The following is a 20,771-nucleotide window of genomic DNA, read 5'->3' as shown; positions in this document are numbered from 1 at the left end:
GAATTAACTCCAACTCTAAGCTGTGTCAGAATCGAACCTTGCTCCACAGGGTTTCCAATGACTGATTTGGGGGAAGTAATTCTTCCCCTCAGAGGTAATTTCTTCTAGGTGGCTGTGGATGGGCTAGAACCTCCAGCCTTTTGGTCAGCAGCTGAGGGTGTTCACTTTTGGCAACAGTGAACAGTAGTCAGGCTGCTTGTGTTCTAGACCTGACAAAAAATTTAAAAGGACCCATCCTCATTCTTATGTAAATAGACTGTGGGTGGGCGGGAAGGGCAGAGCAGGTCTAGGTAAGAATTCTCTCTAACTCTGATCAGTGAGCCTACAACTTACATTTTCTTTCTTTGTCCTGATACAACGGAAAGGGCTCCTCCACTGTTTGAGAACTGTCTCTGCACATGTGTATGGGCCCCACCAGTCCCTCCTCGGAGGCTGGACTCAAGAGATAATTCCCTCCCTTGTCTCTCACCTCTGCTCTGCTGGCTCTTTCTAGAACACTGTCGTTTTAGCAAGTCTCTAAACAACAATAAGGAAAAGAGACAAACCCTCCCAGTTTCTCGGCACTGCGCCACATCTTCTTCCCTTCACTGCTACGTTCCACGGAGTCTGAGCTTCTCCCGTCACAGTCTTTCTGTAGTTTCATGGAGTCTGAGCTTCTCCCGTCACAGTCTTTCTGTAGTTTCACGGAGTCTGATTTCGGCGCCACCATCTATTGGCTGGAAACCGGACGGCACAATATCCTCAATGTAGGGTTAGTGTCATTGAAATAGCTCGGTTTGCAGTCACGTGCAAGCACACAATTTCACTAGTCTGCAAAGTGGGCATCAATCTAATTTAAAAGGCAAATGATGTACCCAGTACGATGCCTAGGACAGAACCAGTGGCAAACAAATAGGACTTTTATCATTAGGCCTTAGCAAAGAATAAGAGAGGTTGAATGAGTTATCCCAGACCCTCAGCTTACACATTAGAGAACTTGTAAATTCACATGTACCATAGTTCATAAGTAGCCACTGGTCATTGCCAGTCCACCCAGCGGTGCCTCAGAAGAAAGGGTTAGCAACCAAGGATGGGCAGCTTCCTGGTACACAGCTCTACCTTGATGCACACGGCATCTCCATGAGTTGGAATCAACTCGAGAGCAACCAGAGGTGGTTCTATTGCATGATGCGTATCAGGATTTTTCTTCCTGCTGTTCTCACCGCCGTTAAAGCAACAGCAACAAGCGAGCCGATAACCACAAGTAGACTTAATTGGTGGTAGCTTTCGCCCTCTCTCCTTCCATGGCAGGGCATCTAGTGAGCAGAGAGATGGGTCTGTTTGAGCATCCAAACAAGGAGGCACCCCCAAGCAGGGAATTCTTCAAACAGAGTTGGGGGAGCAGCCAGAGCCTAATGAATATGTGCTTAAGCCTCCGCCCTGGTGTAAGTACCAGCACCCCACCCGAGGCAAGGAGGCAGAGCAAGCACCCCACTGTCACCCAGGACATGGTTTCCCTCCATTCGCATCAGAGTATTGAGGCCAAGTGACCTGTGTTTAGTAACTTCACTTACGTTAGTGGAGTAGTTTTATCTGCTGGGTGCTTCTCACTAGACACTGAGTACTAAAGGCAAACGAAAAATGTGGCTCATTCTCCGGGACGTCCCTAACAGGCGGAGCCACTGAGCCTCTCTTACCATCTCTTGGAAAGAGATTATTTGCACAGGAGTGTTGGATTCTAGTTGTTGTTTTGGGGAGGTCGGGGGAACCAAAACGTTTTTCTGCCTACGGGAGGCAGGTGCTTGCAGGTTGATGAGTACACCCCTGGCCCTGGGCAGAGATGAGGAAGAAGAGGGTGGATTGTAGAGCTCCGTCTAGTCCTGCAGACTTGGACCCACCTGTTGAAAGGAAGGGGCTGTAAAGCAAAGGCAGTGGAACTTTTAGGCCAGGGTCTTTGCGAGTTGCGCACAGCAGCTTCCTGGAGATTCGTTGTTCGGGGTTGAAAGGGAGGGCGAGGGTGCTGGCGATAGGGTCTCCCCCTTCCTGCGCAGAGTGGTGACAGGTGGCAGGAAGAGCGCACAGAGGCGTTCTTGCAGCTGGCTGCCCCTGCAGTCGCCTGTGGAGACTGAAGAGCAGCACTTGATCCTGAACACATTTGGGAAACGCCTGGGCATAACTGGTTCCACTTCTTGGTGTGAAGAATGGAGCACAACGTAGAAACGGACAGGTTCCACGGGAGTCGGGAATAGGCGTGGATTTCTAGAAGCCCGCAAGCAGTGTGAGGACATTTGGGATTCTACAGTGTAAAAAGCATGCTACATTATTCACTGTAAGAGCAATTGTGATACACTGTACTTTTGTGGTTGTGGATTCCTGATTATTTAAGAACAATAGGGGTTCAAACAAAATTCACACACACACACACACACACTTACAGGCATCAGTATCACATGTTCATCTCCATTTCTGGCAGTTGTCAGAATTCAGTAACTCGGTGGTATTTGTGGTTGATGTGGCACTTGATGAGTGGCATATGGGAATTTCAAAAGTGACTTTCCCATGGTCAATGACTAATGATAAAATAATCAGGCAATTGAGTGGATGCAAAGGTGGCAACATTTTATCAAGTTATGCAAAAACAAAAGTGGGAGATGTGACAAATACAACTTTTGCACAAGAGGTTCACTAAAGGAGCGTCTGGTGTCATAAAGCATTATGTCATTCATTTATGTTTATAAGTGAGTAAATGTCAAAACGGGGTCGAGCAGTTACAAGATGCCAGTCACTCTTTGATGTCTACAACAATCTTTTGAAAACTCTAGCATAACTATTATCCCATTTTACAAATGGGACCCGAGAATAGAGAAGCAACTTGGCTTAGGCACATGCCCAGAAAGTAGAAGAGCCAGGATTTGAACTTACACTTTATGATTCAGAACATATATATATAATTTTAACTCTGGGTCAATTTTTTTCTATAAACCCCATAACCAGAACTGAAGGAAAAATATAACAGGATTATACTGGAGAAAAGTATTACCATAAAAGAGCTGGAAAACAACTCATGATGAATGAGTTAAATCATAGTGCCGTTTCTTTGTTTCGTTCTCCTTTAACAAAGGAACCACAGACAACAATACCACATTTAGTAGGGGCATTGTTGCTTGGAACTGTGTCAGTAAATCGCTGGATGGGAAACAGAGACAGCTTCTTGGAGGAGAAAGAGAAGCCAAACACTAGTGGTCCCAGCCTTCCTGTAGCAGGGATGTGGGCACGTGATGCAGGTCCCACCAATCTGAGTCACCTTTCCATCTCAGGGGAGCCCATGGCATCAAAAGAAAGGTGGCTATGGGAAATTTGAGCATGATAGAACTTGTGATCAAGGAACTGTATGTGCATTTCAGAGCATCATACTTTTGTGAAAACACTTCAAATACTATTTAAGTCACCTGAGCATAGCCTGAACAGCCTGGCAGGCCATTAATGAAATTGGTGACATCATCTACGGTCCATTTCTGCATGTCTTCATCCAAAGAAAGATTCTCTCCAGTTGCAAGCAGCCCATGTGTTCCTTTAAAAAGGAAAGGGAATGATTTTGTGTTACACATTTTTTTTTCCCGGAAAGAGAAGGTAAGAGCACAGTTTTATACAGTGTGATATTTGCTTCTGCAGAGTGATTCCTTCCTACCCATCTACGTGGAACCCCTCTAAAAGTTACTAGATTTATTTATAAATTTAATACTTTTTAGTGAAAGAATCCTTAGAGATAGTATTATTGTAAGACAACAAAGAAGCTGCAGATCTACTCCAGGTTTTCTTAGATTGTAATAGAAGTGTCCAGTGGATTTCATTCTCCAGATTACTGTGACCACGCTCAATGGTAGTACATGGCTTATCAAATTCTATAGAGAATCTAGTTGTTTCTTCATCAAAATGAAATATTAACTCTTAATAAGGAAGTAGTGTGAAGGACATTTAGTACACATAGGCAAAAGTCACAGTGGTTTAAACTATTTTATCTAAAGAATTTCTAGACAAAGTAGGAAGTCTTACAATACCTGACCTTAAAACCTATGATACAGTCACTGTGTTAGTCTGGGTCCATTAGAGAAACAAATCCACAGAAACTCATATGTATAAGATTGAGTTTTATATAAAGGGTGAGTGCACATCAAGAAAACATCCCAAGTCAGTGCTGCCCAAAGCCACAATTCCAACATTAGCCCATATGTTCAACACCAATCCACAAAGTCCTCCTCCATCTCACAAAACACACACTATGATGCTGACTGCAGGAGGAAAGCCAAATCAGTGAGTGTGTAAGCATCTCAGTGCTGGCAGGGGGCTCAACACTGCTACTCCAGCACCCAGGGCTGCTCGGGGTAGGTACATGTGGTTTCTCCTCAGGGATGTCTTGCAGGAAGTGAGCCTTGCCAGCTAAAGCAAGGAACTGGATAAGGCAGCCGCACCCTGGTCCGCCCATCACAAAGCAAGAGACTCAAGAACTAGAAAGGCGAGGCTCACCAAGCCATTTATCTCTCTGCCTTTCAATTAACCCTACATGTGTTTATCAGCCAGGTTGGCACAATAAACTTTAACTACCTGAGCCACCGTACTCTGGTATAATGTTAGTACATAGACCAAAGGAACAGGACAGAAAACACAGGGAAACAAGCATCCAAATACAGTCAACTGATTTTTGACAAAGGACCAAAAACATTAATTTGGAAAAGAATCTCCTCATCCATCTATGGGGATGGAAAAGTTGGCTCTCCATCTGCAAAATAATTAAACACAACCCATACCTCACCCCGTGCCTCACAAAACAGACTCAAGATGAATTAGACACCTAAATGTAGATGCCAGCACTATCAAGGCCGTCAATGAGATAGATCGAAGGGCCCAGCGCAGGGCATTCCAGGACCACCAGCCACAATAAAGGAAGCACACACAGAGGAAGATAAACTAGACTACTGACAATAAAACATACATCAAGAGACGTCTTCAAAAGAGTAAAATGGCAGTCCACCGATTGGGGAAAAAACTTAAGCAATGACATAACAGACAAGGCACTGATTACTAAAATCTACAGAATTCTGCAACACCTCAATTTAAAAAAACAATCACAAATAGCCTACTTAAAAGGTGGGCAATGGACATAATAGACAATTTACCAGGATAGCACTCGAATGGCTAACAAGTACACGAGGCAATGTTCACAGTCACTAGGCATCTGAGGGGTACAAATCAAAACCCTAGTGGTAGCCCAACTAAAAAACAAACAAACAATACCAGCTGGAGAGGGCATGGGAAAATGGGAACTCTTATACTTTGCTGATGCGCTTGTCAGGATGTACAACCATGGTGGAAACCGATCTGGAGATACCTAGAGTCACTGGGATTAGAAATACCATACAATTCAGCAACACTCCTGCTGGGAAAATACCCCAAAGTAACAAGAGGCAGAACACAAGCAGACATATACTCTCCCATGTTCGTGGCAGCACAGTTCACAATAGCGAGAACCTAGAAACAGCCCAATTGCCCATCAGTAGAAGAAAGGACAAAGAAACGCAGCTACATACACACAGTGGAATACTATGCATGCTTCCCAAACAGCAATGGAACCAGGACATGAGGGACCTGGAAACCATAAGGATGGGTGAAGTTAGCCAACCACCAAAGGACAAATCTGGTATGAGTCCACTACTGTAAGATAAACACCAAGATGAAGGCAGGCCACCGCTCCCAGAGCATGTAACCTTCTAATCCAGCCTCCTAAGCCACAAGGTAGAGACCTGCCTAGTGTCCATGAAATATACATCACCCCTCTAAAAGTACATCCTAAAAACTCCAGAGAGGGCCTCACCTCAGCTGGGGTCAGTTTTTCAAGATCTGGGGAGAGGGAGAAGATCATTCCATTGTCGAATACAAAATCATGCTAAGGTCCCTCTAATCCAACAGATACTCTCACCAGAGTGATATGGAAATGGTACTGGAAATTCAAGTCAACAGATGGGTAGGGGGCATGTATGTCTCAGAGAAGGTAATTGCATCTCTGTTGGTAAATAAATGAGGAGGAGCAACCTCCCAACGGGGAAAAAACAATACTTACATGGAACCCAAGGGGAGACTGTCTTGTCCTAGGTTCCTAATTGGACACTTTTGACATAATTTCTAGTGGCCCCTTGTTGTCCAGTCCATGTGCTGTAGATTATTGGGACTTTAGATTCTGTTCTTTTGAGTCGCACGGTATCTTTCCTCGGTCTCACCAGAAGGACTCAATGTGGAACCCCCGCTTCGTGAATGGGGCTTTACCGCAAACTCATTTGTATCCATTGGACGTAAGGCTGAGACTCTCTACTGTGAGAAGCAGATGATGGCTAGCCCAATGGAAAGGAACTGGTGGGCATTGGACTTTGGTTTACATCTCTTGCCTTGAGGGTGCTCAATGAATGGTGGCCTGGAACTACTATAAACTTACTATTTTAAAGCCCTCCTTGCTTCATTATGACATGTATTAATCTGGGAGGTGTGACTTTGCAGCTATGAATGAAAATATTGGAAGATTTGCACTATCACCAACCTTCGCTGTTTGTGAAAATAGTTTCCAGTCACTTAAGTGTCTAATCTGTACAAGGCAACAATTCATATGTTGTGGCTCATAGCTGGCCTATACTGCTAAATTTTCATTTTCTCAGTAGTGTTTTACATTGTATACCATTGGGTAAACTAATGATACTATCAACGCGTAGTGGTTATACATTGGGCTGCTAACTGCCAGGCCTGAAGTTCAAAACCACTCGCCGCTCCTGAAGGGAAGGATGAGGCTTTCTACTACTGTGAAGCTTTGCAGGCTCAGAGACTTACAGGGGCAGCTCTATATGAGTTACCATTGACTCGATCGCAGTGGAAGTGATGCCCCAGGGGGATGATTGATAATGTTCTCTAGCATAAATAACAATGGTGTCTCTAAGGTGAACCAGAGACATATATAAACCATAGATGCATAAATGGATTTGGGGCTTGCACTTAATTCTAGCCCCAATAGAAGCCTGCTTGATGCTTGACCTAGTGAAGCAATCACTGAAGATAACGGTGTTACAGCAAAGTGTGGCGAAGACAATAGATGGTGCTTGGGTATCAGAAAGAATAGTGTCTGGGGTCTTAAAGACTTGTGTTCAAATAAGCAGCCATTTAAGTGATGCATCAACTCAGCCCATCTGGAAGAAGCCTGTGTAATCCAAGGATTGCAAATAATCTAATCCAAATCTAAAGGAGGGAAATGGCATCAGAGTTAAATTGTGAACACTCAGTTTTCAGAAGGCTATGGATGGCAGTGGATGCCCAAGATGGATTTGTAGGGTTCACACACGGATTAAGCCTCTGGTGAATCCTGTCCGAACATAGTTAGGGGATATAAATATCTCTGTTATCAGAGAGCATTGTAAAGTGGATTATTGCAGATGTAGCTACGTCAAAATGTATTATATTGCCATTTGATATCCCTGTGACCCATTTTAAAACTGTTTCAGTGTGTTCAAAATGTGAAGGGGAAATATATGTGGACTACGCCCCTGTTGAATCCCGTCTAACCATGGACCAGGAATGTGAGCAGCTCTGCTAACATGCCAAATGGATTGGAAATTGTATTGGTGCAGTTGCTATTAGGTTACAATATAGCCCTCTATCACTTCATCTCCCTTATGACCCATTTAAGTTTGTTCTGGTGTTTAAATTTTTATTCTTTCTTTTCTTTAAAAAAATCATTTTATTGGGGGCTTATATAACTCATAACAATCCATACATACATCAATTGTGTAAAGCACATTTGTACATTTGCTGCCCTCATCATTTTCAAAACATTTGCTCTTCATTTAAGCCCCTGGCATCAGCTTCTCATTTTCCCCTCCCTCCCCACCACCCCCTCCCTCATGAACCCTTGATAATTTATAAATTATTATTTTTTCATCTATTACACTGTCCAACGTCTCCCTTCAACCACTTTTCTGTTGTCCATCCCCCAGGGAGGAGCTTATATGTAGATCCTTGCAATCACCTTTCCACCCCCACCTTCCCTCCACCCTCCCAATGTCACCACTCTCAACACTGGTCCTGAAGGTATCATCCACCCTGGATTCCCTGTGTTTCCAGTTGCTCTCTGTACCAGTGTACATCCTCTGGTCTAGCCAGATTTGTAAGGTAGAATTGGGATCATGATAGTGGAGGAGGAGGAAGCATTTAGGAACTAGAGGAATGTTGTATGTTTCATCGTTGCTACACTGCACCCTAAATGGCTAGTCTCCGCCCCACAATATTCTTTCTTTTCTATTGAGGCTTTCATCTGTTTTACTTTGTTATTCTTGTTAGTTTTCCCCCTTGTATTTTAAAAAATGTTTGTCTGTATATGAAATCCAGGAAGGTAAGATCTATAGAGACAGTCCCTGGGGTGTGTCAGGGAGGTTGGGAGGCAATAGTGATACATACAAGAATGGGGAAAATGTTACCGAACTCTTCTTAATGTTATTAAACTCTTGAATTGTATGATATGTGAGTTCTAGGCCAATAAAACTATTGGGGAAAATAAATCAAGAAAATAAGAGAAAGAAAAAATAAATGAGTTCTAGAAAATCCTTCAGTGTGTGGTGTTTGGGGATAGCACATGAGCCTTTAAAAAATGTTTTCAGGTAAGAAGATAGCATCATGGGATGGATCATCAGAGTAAATGCTTTTGTTCAACTATTTTTAACACTTAGCTATACCAGAAATCAAATTCATATATCTAAGGAAAGTCTTTTGTTGATAAAATTAGTAGCATGTGAAATATAAATTTTAATACAAAAGTATAATGGATTTTCTTTGGCTTGCCTACGCTTTACCTCCTAAGTCTTTACTGAAAATTGTACACCCACTTATCAGTGTCCAGATAGTTTCCTTGATACAGCATGTTGGAACTAACTTAAGTAGCTTCAGTAAAGTTGCATCGTTGTAGTCAGGATTAAGAAACATAGGATAAAAAAGGGAATTTTAGGATGTGTCAACGTGTGCTTAATGAGGACCTGCCTATCTGAGACACCCACCTGGCAGAGCCGATGGGAGATCTAGCTTCTTCTTAGTGGCGGCTCCCAGCGACCGCGGTGGAGGCTTCTCCTTCCCACCCTCCCAGGTCTTCGCCTTCGGGGAGGTGCTGTGATCTGCCAAGGGCGTCCTCTGGGTGGCCTCGAGGTCTCCCCGGGTTTGGGCAGGCGCTGCAGGTGGCTTTTCCTCGGTTTCCCTGGACTTCCGATTGTGGAGTCCTTCCGCGTCACGGTCCTTTGCAAGGTCGTTCTTTTCACAGGGAGCCGCACCAGTCTGGTCTAGGAGTTTAAATTCTGCTTGATATTTAGAGTGCTCTGTATCACTGTCTAGAACGTTCTGGTTCCCTGTACCTCTCCGGAGGCGACGCCATCTCTGCTCCCAGCTTTCTAGAAAGTATGGACCAGTTGCCACCAGCGCAGGGTTTCCCTGAAGGTTTCTTAAGGTGCTTCTGTGGAAATGCTGGTCATTGGCTGGGAGCATGCTTCTACCGTGGTAGGAGGCTGGGGCTGCAGGGATGCTGGAGCCATAGAGGAATGGTGTCCCTAAACCTAGGCCCTTGGGGTTAACTTTTTCCATTCTCCTTTGTTGATAAATGGCATACATTTCCATTTCTGTCCTAAAAACAAAATGATATATTTTATGTAGCCCCCATCCTTAGAAATATCTATTTTAAGGGTCCCCTACCGTCCCTAAGACAGGCCCTCGGATTTTTCTGTGCGTCCCCACATGCTTATCTGGCGTTTGTTAGGCAGAAGCATGAATTCTCCGAAAAGCTACTGAGGGAAGAGTTGGGAGCCAGATGGGAGGGTGCAAGTTAGGCTGAATCTCACAAGGCATGTGTGCGGCTAGTTTTCACTTCTAAGAGAATGTGGCAAATTTAGCAACGATGGGGACAACACAGGGTCATTTCTTGCCAGAGATTAGTCCTGGTCAGATGTTTTCTAAGGCCTGCATGATAATCCTAGTGGGACCCATGAGAGACAGTAAATCATGCAAGTCTCAACTGTAATAGTAGTATAATAACCTCCGTGTAATAGTGTTATATCATCAAGACCAGGTCACGAGCAATGTGAGTCATCCCTATGTGAAGGAGAATGAGCGGAAGGGAGAACTCCTTGGTGTTTTCACTTCAGGGCCATCTGGACTCCTGAGGATTCCGTAAGGAACAAGCTGACCCTGATGCTTTCTCTCGCCCTTGGGCCATACCCTTGTATTGTGGTTGCTGTGTTTTCTTTCTTCTGGTCACGACAGCTGACCACATCTAATCAAATCAGGAAGGGCTCACAGGAGGCCTGTGGTGCAGTCTGTAGTGGGGCTGGCAAGCTTGGCATCCTACCTTTCGACAGATAGGAATCTTTAAGGCAGGAATGCCAGTATGGATTTCCGAAGAATCACAACGAAAGGTGGGGTGATCTGCAGACTCCACCACACTTAGCTTCCCTAGGTGATGTCTGATCTTGCTTTCATCCGTAGCTAATCTGTGCCTACTCTTCTATGTTTCTCGCTTATCATCTTCCTGACATGCTGTCTGTAAGTAATACATGAATAAATGAACACGGAAATCACGTGGGTAAGTTACCTGGCAGAGGGATGCCTTTGAGACGTGTCATTCCTTCTGGCCAGGGCGTTTATGGACTCAGGTGGTAGGATGCTCCAACCTGAGGAAGGGAAAGCCCCGCCCACCCCACAGACAAATGAACAACGTGTGTTTGAAAATGAAATACGACGCTACATCAGGTCTCTGGCGAAGCTCCCAGTGGAGCAGTGCCTCGGAAAGCACATAGGGTCATCGTTGTGCAGGATTTGCGAGTCACCGTGGTGATGGGGTGGTAACGATTAGATACTTTTATCTTTTTCTTTGACTGTTGGGCCCATGATTGGCAATATTTCCCTGCTGTCCTTCTAAAGAAAAAACAAATGATGAGATGACCTATGCATCTCTTGCTCTTGAAGTAAGAATTGATATTTTTTAAAATTTTATGTTGACCTTTTCTCTTTTTAAAATTAGCTTAGTCCTTCTTGGTTCCTGGAAATAAATGCCACGAGGACTCAAGTGGATAAGATAGAAACGCCTCTCTTCAGGCTTGTACATATATGTGAGATGTTTCAAACCGGCTGTCATGGAATTGGGCAGTAATTACATGATTTTGTTCAGGCCAAGCTTCCCAAGAAACTTGAAATAACAGCGCTGCTGGAGTTTCCAAGGCTGGCTTTTTGTCTTGTAGCTTTGTGCTACATTGATGCTTTCTTTTCTTTGGCTCCTGTTGTTATTTATTAGACGCCGTCAAGTCAATGCTGATTCACAACAATGCCACATGGCAGAGTAGAATCGCCTGATAGGGTTTTCTAGACTAATCTTCACAGAGGGGTCCTGGTGGCATAGTGGTTGTGCATTGAGTTGAGACCATCAAGGTCAGCAGTTCAGAGACCAGCTCCTGAGGAGAATGGTGAGGCTTTCTATTCTCATAGAGTTAGTCGTGGAAATCCAGGGGAGCAGTTCTATGCTGCCCTACATGGTCACCATGAGTCAGAATTGACTCGATGGCAGTGAGTTTGGCTTTTTGATTTTAATCTTTATGGAAGTGGATCGCGAGACGTTTTTCCCGTGCAGCAACTGTGTGGGTTTGAACCACTGACCTGTCAGTTGGCAGCCGGGCACTTCACTGTGGTGCCCTCAGAGCTTCTTTCTGGGCTCATAATGCCCTTTGATTTTATACTGTTATTTCTCAAACCATCTGTGATAAAGGACACATGGTTGGTTTGAAATTCCCAAGTCATCATGAACCACTACTTTTGTCAAATACAGTAAGAATGACTTTCTAGGAAAATGAAGACAAAATACAAGCGCATGTTTAATGATGTGATTGGCATGTGAAAATTATACTGTCAAATTGCTGTAAAAGTATCTAGGCTCTGTGAGGATGGCACAGGACGAGGCCTCTTAGTGAACCCCACCCAACCTCACCAGCACTGAGTCAGCAAGACCTCAGATAACCCACGGGACAGGGTAGAAGCTGGAGACTGTAACTGTGGGAGCAGAAAGTCTTGTCTCTCTCCTGCAGAGCGGCTGCTGGTTTCAAACTGCTGACTTAGCAGCCCAACAAGCAACCACCGTGCCACCAGGGAACCCACCCGCCCTTTATGCACTGACTGCCACACACCGTTCACAGGCCAGCACAGGTCTGTACACTATCTTAGAACAGTGATTTACACCAACTCTGCATAGTTTTGTTCAGTCACAGCTTTACATGTTGAAAGTCATTTTCCCTAACAAGAGGATAAGTACCATGAGGGAAAACTTGAAATAAACCTTATCATAACTTTTTTAAAAGAGTCTTTGCCACTTGTAAACTGTATGAGGTTATATGTATTAACTCCTAGGAGTTACTTCCAACCTTAACACGTTCAGTTCCTTCAAGTTATAGTTCAGAAACTTCAAGGGACTGTCCTTTGGGTCAACAGCAGGTAGGAAACTCATAGTCCATGGCACGCTGCTCAGGAATGCAAAGACAGTCTAGTTAAAAAGTTCCATGTAGGGGACACAATTCTAATTGCCTATATTGTAGACCTTTCTGAAATCTGAGCTCACCAAATCTATTCTAGGGACCTTCCTCTTTCTCTAATAGGCTGAAAGCTAAAGGAAGGAAAAAAATTTGGGGGTGGGGGTGGGCGGAGTTCCTGGCCATTTTTTTTTTGGAAGAAAACTTTGTAGGAGAGAATGAACACATGTGTCAAGTGAACTGCTCGTTGGTTAAGTAAGATCCTTCCCGCAAGCCAAACTCACTGCCACTGAGTCAATTCGGACTCGATAAAAGCACAACAGCCCTAGGCTCCTCTGTGACTATACATCTTTAGGGGAATAGAAAGCCTCATCTTTCCCCTCGGAGTGGATGGTGGTTTCCATTTATGGGGCTTGTGGCTTGCCGACCAACACATAACCCAGTAAGCCACCAGCCTTGTCTGTGCGGGTTCTTAACTAAAACCATTTCAGTAGATTGAAGTCAGTGAAAATCATGACTAGAGTGTGCTCAAGAGGGACTAATCACAAAACCCACACTTGGTCGCTGTTGGGACACCTCCAAATCCTGGGGACCCCATGTGTCACAGAGTAGAACTGAACTCCGTCAAGTTTGCTTCGTTGTCATCTTTGCCGAAACAGATCATCAAGCCTTTTGGGACCCAATTTCCCAGTAGCCTAGTAAAATGCAAGTCAGACCAGGTCTCTCAGACTCAACTTTAGGCTTCCCTTCTTATCGGAATACAAGCCAAGTCCTCAGTATGACCTACTGGGTGGAAAACCTACAGGGTAAGATGCACAGGTAGCGATACTGCAATTCATCATGTTACACTACTTACCCACCATGTTTTGAGTTCACAGAGCAACTGCAGAAACAATCATCATACAATTATGCTTTCAAATTTTCCCAGAAAACTTGAAGGCAGTCAACCACTGGCTCTGCACGCAAGAGCCAAGCGTCCATTGCCCCTACCTGCGTAGACATGACTGGGGAGCACATTGGGCGTATTTGCATTCGGCATCACTGAGGATCCAAGCAGGGAAGGAACACAATACTGTCTTGGATCAGTGGAAGGTACAGTAGAAGGAAATAAATCTCTAAAACAAAAGACAAAGAAGATAAAGTAAGAACAGAGCTATCAAACATTTCTTCATTGTGATTGTTTACACAGTGGTGTGTGTGTGTGTGGTTTGTTTTGGCTATATAGGATTCTATCATGTCTTGCTAAGAGGAAGTATAAAATCCTGCAGTTTCTACTGGTAGAAGTAGAAATGTATTAAGAAAGATTAGGGGGAAGTAAGAAAGGAAGGATTGACCTGCGAAAGTTTCAGAGATGTCTGGGAAAGGAGATCGAATCAGATCAATCCCACTCTCAAAGTCTCCATGACCATCATGTTCTGACCACAGCATTTGCTATAGTTTATTGTGCCAGCCTGGCCGATAAACACAAGTAGGATTAACTGAAGGGCAGAGGGATAAATGGCTCGGTGAGCCTCACCTTGGTTGTTCTGTGCCTCAGTTTAAAGGGGTACACTATCTGTGGGATGCCTAGCCTGTGGACTGTGTTGCTGTAGGTTGAGGTCCCTTTAAGCCCACACAATTGGAATGTTCATTTCTGGAGCTGGGGACCGACAGTTGATGACAGTTGGGGACCTGCCTTGCTGTTTGCTGCCTGGGTATATATAGCCCAGCTCTCTCTACAGAAGGGGACTGGCAACTGGCAGCTCTCAAAACTTGAAGGAGTGCTAGTGTCTCACTGCTTTATAATTTAACTGTTAATTTATTGTATTATCTATCTGTATATTAATTAATGGTTTATTTCTTGAATTATATATCTATCTTTATAAATATATTTATATATAATTACTAGCAATCTGGTTTGTCTCTCTAGAGAACCCTGTCCGATACCACATTCTTTTCTCGTTTTAATGGAAATCCTTTGGCTTGGGTTTGTCATCTGGGATCAGTGTACGAGAGTAAGTCAAAAGGTATAGTTGGTTAGCTTCCAGTTCCTACGTGCACAGGTTTATTCCTAATAAAACATGTGTAAACATGTCTCTGCCGTAAGTGGGTGTGTGCAGAGAAGTCCTCAGCGATACACGTGTTTTAGTCTTATTGGGGTGTCTTCAAAAAGAAGGCTCAGTGACTTCTGAGGCAATCTGCTAGGTCAAAGTCAAGCAGAAAGGTCAGCTATGACAATGGGTTTAAGAATTCCAAAAAGGGCATCTTGATAGATATAGCCCCCCACCCCCACCGCACCCTGCCATGGGTACCGGATGACCATAGGGCCTCGTCATTAAACAGCTGTAAGGAACCTGAGAACTGCATTTGTGAGAAAAAGGCCTGAGAAGTTACATGGAGGATGGTTTTCTTCCCCTCCATCCCAATGCACCTGCATGGGCTGTCTATGGGAATTTCATGGGGAAGCCTTACTGCAGCCCCTCCCCCCCCCGCCATGGTTTTGCCCCTTCTAACTTCTGTTGGTTCCCCAAACTCAACTGAAAAGGAACACCAATTGAGACCCCCGAGGATGCCAAAACCGCCCTTTTGACAGGTATAAATCGAAGAGCCCAGAATTCTTTGGGGGACAGGTTAGAGACAGGGAAACACTGCCTTTGGAAGTGCATAGATCTTAACGGAGGATGAGCTTCACGTTTTGAGGACTAAAGGTTTCTTTGGCTTTCTAGCAATAGTTTTTCACTCACTCCTGTACAATACATGGGGGGGGGGCATGTGTTTCATTCGCGAAGGTCCAGTGGTCACTAGCAGTTCAACTCAGTGGAAAGAAGCAAAGGCAGGATCCTACCAGAATATGCTACCAAAGCCTTGCCATTTCACTCCTATTGAAGAGAAAGAATGGTTCTACTGCTGGGGCCTTAGGGTGTGCAGAGCCTGCACTGGTGCATGGCCTGACACATGCAGTGCCCACTAGTTCTGCGCTGACGGAGCAGGGCAAGCAGGCTTAGAAGGGTGATGGGAGGTATCTTGAAAGTGTGGCCAGCTGGGTATCTGGATGTGAATTACTGTACTCTGGCTTACTGGGACAGCATTAGATAATAGAACAACACGGAGGGCAACATGATTCTAAAAGTAAAGACTATCCACTCTATCCTTACACTGAAATGTTATATTGGCATGAATTACCTGTCCACTGTTTGAGGTTCAAATGATGAGGGGCCACCTGGGGCCCTCTGCTGCCCTGCTAGTGTCAGTAAAGGGTTCATGGCCATCGTTGGGTTTACCATCAAGAGCTTTTGCCACGGCTGGAAGTCTAAAAAGAATCAGAGAGAGGTGTCACCAAGCAACTCTGAGAACTCTCCTTGAACCCAGTGAAAATCCTCTTGTCTTTTCCTAGCACGTGGGAAGACTGTACACCAAGACTGCACTTAGACAGAAACATCCGCACAGGAAGCTGCCACGTCCACCTGTAGAACTCCGTGCTTGAGGAAGAGTCCTCGGAATTTGTCGCCAGCCCACAGGCAATGTCATGACACACCACCAGCAGCGATGAGGTTAAACCAGTCTCACAAGATTCCAAGAATACCGACTCCCTTCTAGCAATGTATTTCAACTTTTACATTTCCAGAGGTACAAATCCATAAGTGCTTCCATCTGTTCGATCTTTGGAAAAAATGTTTCTATTGAGTAGCTAAGGCTAAGACAGAAAATGGGGAAGGGAATCTTCTAATAGCTTAAATTATATTTAATTAGATAGGACACAGACTGGTTGTATTTAATTAGAAAAAGTACTCAAGCTATAGCCAAATATACACAAATACAAAAATCCATACCCTTTAGTTTCAGAATATAGGAATCAGAAAAGGATCGTTGTTAAAGGGATAATAATCGGTGCCTTATGTTTTCTTGATCATTATTAATGTACTTGAAATTATGTTAAATATTGAACAGGTACTGGTCACACAGGCAGGAGAAAGACCAGACCTTGTACTCCCACGGAGAGTTCCAGTCTCAGACACACGCAGGGGCAGTTCCATCCTGCCCAACAGGGCCACTGTGAGTGGGAATTGATGAGGTGGCAGTGTGTTTGGACTTTTTGAGAGCATCAAGCCGGGCACAGCACCAGGCAGTGTTTCGTTCTGCTGTACATGGAGTTAGTATGAGTTTGCCTTGGACTGCTAACTGCAAGGTTAGCAGTTTGAAACCAGCAGCCGTTGAACAGTACATGGAGAAATCGTTCAATGGGAACCTAATGTAAACTTTCATCAGAAACTCAATCAAATATTTTTAGGCTAGGACAGAAATAATGAATATCAGAACCAAGGAGAAGAATACTGGGGGTAAAAGAGGGGAAAAAGAACAAAAAGTTATTTGAAGAGATCAACAAAATTGATAAATATTTAGTCAGCATCATTAAGAAAGAATAGAGCAATTGCTACACCAAGAAATGAATGAAGAACAGGGACATTGCTATTAACTTTATAAAATGAAACAGGATTATAAGAGACGACAATGAAGAGCTGTAAGCTAACAAATCAGAAGGGATCCCTGGTGGTATAGTGGTTACATGTTGAGCTGCCCACCGCCAGGTTGGCAGTTCAAAATCACCAGCTTCTCTGCAGGAGGAAGATGTGCCTTTCTGGTCTCACAGACGGTCAATCTCAGCAACCCACAGGCCCAGTTGTTCCCTGTGCTACGGGGTCACTGTCTGTTGGGTGGGATCGACTCTGTGGCAGTGAGTTTGGGTTTTCAACTGGAACAGCAGTCAAACAGGTGATGCTAGCTGCCATTTCATCCTACTTGTTACCTTCGGAAAACGCTGAGAACGCGCTAGCTGTGTTTGAAACATGGAAATGAGGGAGGAGGACATGCTCTACTTTGCAAAGTTGTCTTCTTTCCTTCATGTAGATTTGATTTAAATGTGAAATGGTTCATGCATTCAAAAACTAAAAACAAGCAATGACTTCTTGGCGTCCCTCTCCCCTGTCTCCAGAGTTCAATCTACTGAACAACTTGAAAGTTCAAGTCCTTGGGTCACCTAATGGCTTTCACCATTCCTGTATGTATTTAACCGCTTCTTGGTGTTCATTGGTTTTCATCGTATTTCCATACGAGCATGATGGTTTTCTCTCCAACGGTGGCCTCAGACATTTTAGTAACTGTAGCACAGCTACTGTTAGACTGGAAATACCTGCCGGGTGCCTCCCAGCCATGGTGAGAATGCCAACATAGAAGGCAGGCGGGCACATCATCTGCGAGCTTGGGACTCAGCCTCTCAGGGGCACAGTCATCTCCTTCTCCCTCATCGATCGCACCACAGGGCGACGCGGGACACAGCCTGGCGCTGCTCCGTTCTGATTTGGGGCATACGTTTACACTCTCTCGCAGAACTTCAAACTCACCCCTGAGTGTTAGGAAACATGGTGGACCTCTTGCATCTGATGCGATGTTTGAAACAAATCAAGCGGCAAGAGAAGGAAAAAGAAGAGCAGAAAGGGGAGAGACAGAGACCCACCAACACGGATGGACTAGGCTTTGACCACCTCCTCCGCCTCACACATGCGCCCTTGCGAAAGGTCACGGAGATGAGCCATCAAAAGTGATGTGTGTCTTCCTTTGGGATCTCCCAAAGCAGACGTGGACACAGGGGCTCGGATGTGGACACGTGGGAGGTAATCTGGAGAATCCAAGCAAGAGGACAGGGAGTGCGAGCAGGAAGGGAAAAGGCAATGATAGATGAGCTGAAGTGGAGCAACTGAGGCTTGATCCTTCTGGAAGTCTCTGAGAAATCTTGCACATGCCTCAGACTTGTCCCAAAGTGCACAGAGAGTTGGCCATGAACCCATTCTTTCTCATCGCTCTTTGGTGAGGGGTAGTTCTCTGGGGCTCTACCTAAAAGCGACAGAAAGTAAGCAAGTTCTTGTGGCCTGGGACAAAGCCTTCAAGCTGAGAAGCATAGAGATGCACATACTTGACATGGGAAGTGGTTCCCCCCACCCCACCTCCCGCCTGTGGGCGAACTAAGAAGGGGCTCAGGAGATGTGGGGCTGAAGCAGCAACAAGATCGATTCAATCAACGATTTTACCTTCTAGTGCCATTCCCCTTGGAAATCGGCCCAAAGGCCTTCCTTCTGAAGTACCAGGCTCATCAAGTACGGATGTATTTCTATGAAGCTCCGTAGAATCCATTGTCTGCAAGAACACAGCAGGGGTGTTTTTGTGGTGGTTTTTCATTACTAGTTACAAGTTCTGTGAAACAAATGGAGGTCTTGAAGGCTGTAGATCCAGTGGGACAAAGAAAGGACTCATCAGAGACAAGTCTTATTTGCTTTATGATTAAAGTCCTCCTTAGTATACGCAAATAATCCATACAAATCACACTGGCAAACCAAACTCAGAGCCATTGAGGCATGTCCGAATGACAGTGACCCTACAGGCCAGGGTAGAACTGCCCTTGTGGGTTTCTGAGACTGGAGTGGGAGTAGAAAGCCTCATCTTCTTCTCATGGAGTGGGTGGTGGCTTCAAACTGTTGACCGTCCTGTTATCGACCCAATGTGTAGCCCACTCCCCCACCAGCGCTCTTTCAACCCGAACCAGTTGATTCCAACTCGTGCAACCACAGATGGACAGAGATCTGTGTGCCGTAGGGCTTCCCTACTGGCCGTAGATCCCCAGGCCTTCGTGTTGAGAGGCCTCTGGGCGGGTTAGTAGTAGTTCAGGCCTTTCCCCTTTGTGGTACTCCGTGATTTCTTAGTGCTGTTCTCAAGTTCAGGGTTTGGGGTTTGCTTTTCTTTCTTTACTCAACTCTAGAGGGGTTGGCCTAGTCTCCACATTGCTCTATACTTCTGATATGGCGCTTATTTATTTTTTTAAATCAAGCCGGCACATGTTTACCTCACGTGCAAACTATTCCCAACACGTAAGGAAATGCTCCTCAGCTAGGAGAGGCCCCTGGGAAGGTGATTGAGTCACTGACTTCCGAAATACCTGCACGCTGGGGTTCTGAGCTCCATTTTGCTTTTCTGAATTTCTATTGATCTTCACACTTGTAAGCAAGTGTTCATCTGTGTATCCCTATCACATCTATTGAACAGCCCTGGTGGTGCCTGACCGTGGTTGCCTCGTGGCTGCTAACTGTAGGGTCGGTGGTGCTAACCCACCAGAAGGTCTGGGAAAGAGAAGGTCCCGTGGTGATTATCGCCTGGGAAATCCAATGGGGGCAGTTCAGCGCTGATACAGAGATTCCCGCGTGAGCCAGCTTCAACCCGACGGCACACAGCATGGCCCTAGCTACTGTGTTCAATCTTGGGAAGAAGAAATGTCTCCCTTTATAATGTTCTGCCTGCGATCATTCGCATGCTTCAAAGACGTTTTAAAGCAACTCTAATCCGGGCCCTGCAAAGACCTGTTCTTGGCCTGACCCGATCTTTCCAACTCTGTGTTTCTACAGACCCACCCTTGGTTGGGGGTGGGGAGGTGGGTACCGAGTCCTACGGGCAGTCAGTGAGTCTCTAAACCCTAATGTCTACATGTCAGGGGCATCGCGTCTCTTTTGGCAACCAGTCGGCAAGGGGGGAACAAGGGTCCCTTTGCCGTCACAGCTAAAGCACCCTCCAGTCACACAGGCGAGCTCTGAGTGCCATCAGCTTGGAGGGCGGCGTTTGGTCCCGTCCTGGAGTGCGGCCGTGCTCTGGTTTGCATCCATGCCCAATTTCCCTGACCCCGGGCTCTAATCCTGGATGCCCAGCGCATTAGCAGGATGAAGACTCCTAATCTTTATCTTCAGACTCTTACCCTCAACAAACCCCTTTGGGCAGCACACAGACGACTTAGCCAGTGCTAATTCTGTCTCAACTCGTTAGGGCAGTCGAAGGAAGACATGAACTTCACGACCAAAGCACTTGCCAGATCAGCAGATCTTCGCTGAGTGCTGGCCTTGTGCACAGTGTCCAGGTGCCCCTTGAACTATGCTCAGTCTCTCATTGGCAATACTATCGCCGTTCCCGGCAGGCAGCACGATTGAGTCTGGTGAATTGACTTTGGGAGTTAGTTATAGAGAGAATGTTGTCCAGGTGTATGATGCACGTATTCTAAGATTAGGCCCACTCCCATGTGCTGGGTTTTCCATCCCTGCTAGTCGATCCCGACTGCTAGGGACTGTGTGTGTGTCTGGAAAGAACTGTATAGTTTGAAAAATAGGACCCCCTTCTGAGTGAACTGAGCAGGGACACCATTTG

General features: G+C 45.2%; 1 protein-coding gene across 1 annotated transcript in view; it reads right to left on the bottom strand.

Moving 5' to 3' along the window:
- The window catches only part of SAMD7 (sterile alpha motif domain containing 7), a 32,750-nt gene extending 16,945 nt beyond the window's left edge, over window positions 1–15,805 (bottom strand). Inside the window, exons 1-5 of the mRNA XM_075548902.1 lie at window positions 15,720–15,805; window positions 13,548–13,672; window positions 10,637–10,715; window positions 9,060–9,673; window positions 3,429–3,550 (exon numbers count right to left, since the gene is read on the bottom strand). Coding sequence (XP_075405017.1) covers window positions 3,429–3,550; window positions 9,060–9,673; window positions 10,637–10,715; window positions 13,548–13,672; window positions 15,720–15,805 — 1,026 coding nt within the window. The remainder of the gene's footprint in view (window positions 1–3,428; window positions 3,551–9,059; window positions 9,674–10,636; window positions 10,716–13,547; window positions 13,673–15,719) is intronic.
- Between the last annotated feature and the right edge of the window lie 4,966 nt (window positions 15,806–20,771).

Source organism: Tenrec ecaudatus, chromosome 4 (genome assembly GCF_050624435.1).
Source record: "Tenrec ecaudatus isolate mTenEca1 chromosome 4, mTenEca1.hap1, whole genome shotgun sequence".
Taxonomy (NCBI): Eukaryota; Metazoa; Chordata; class Mammalia; order Afrosoricida; family Tenrecidae; genus Tenrec; species Tenrec ecaudatus.
This window is presented reverse-complemented; position numbering and strand designations above follow the sequence as displayed.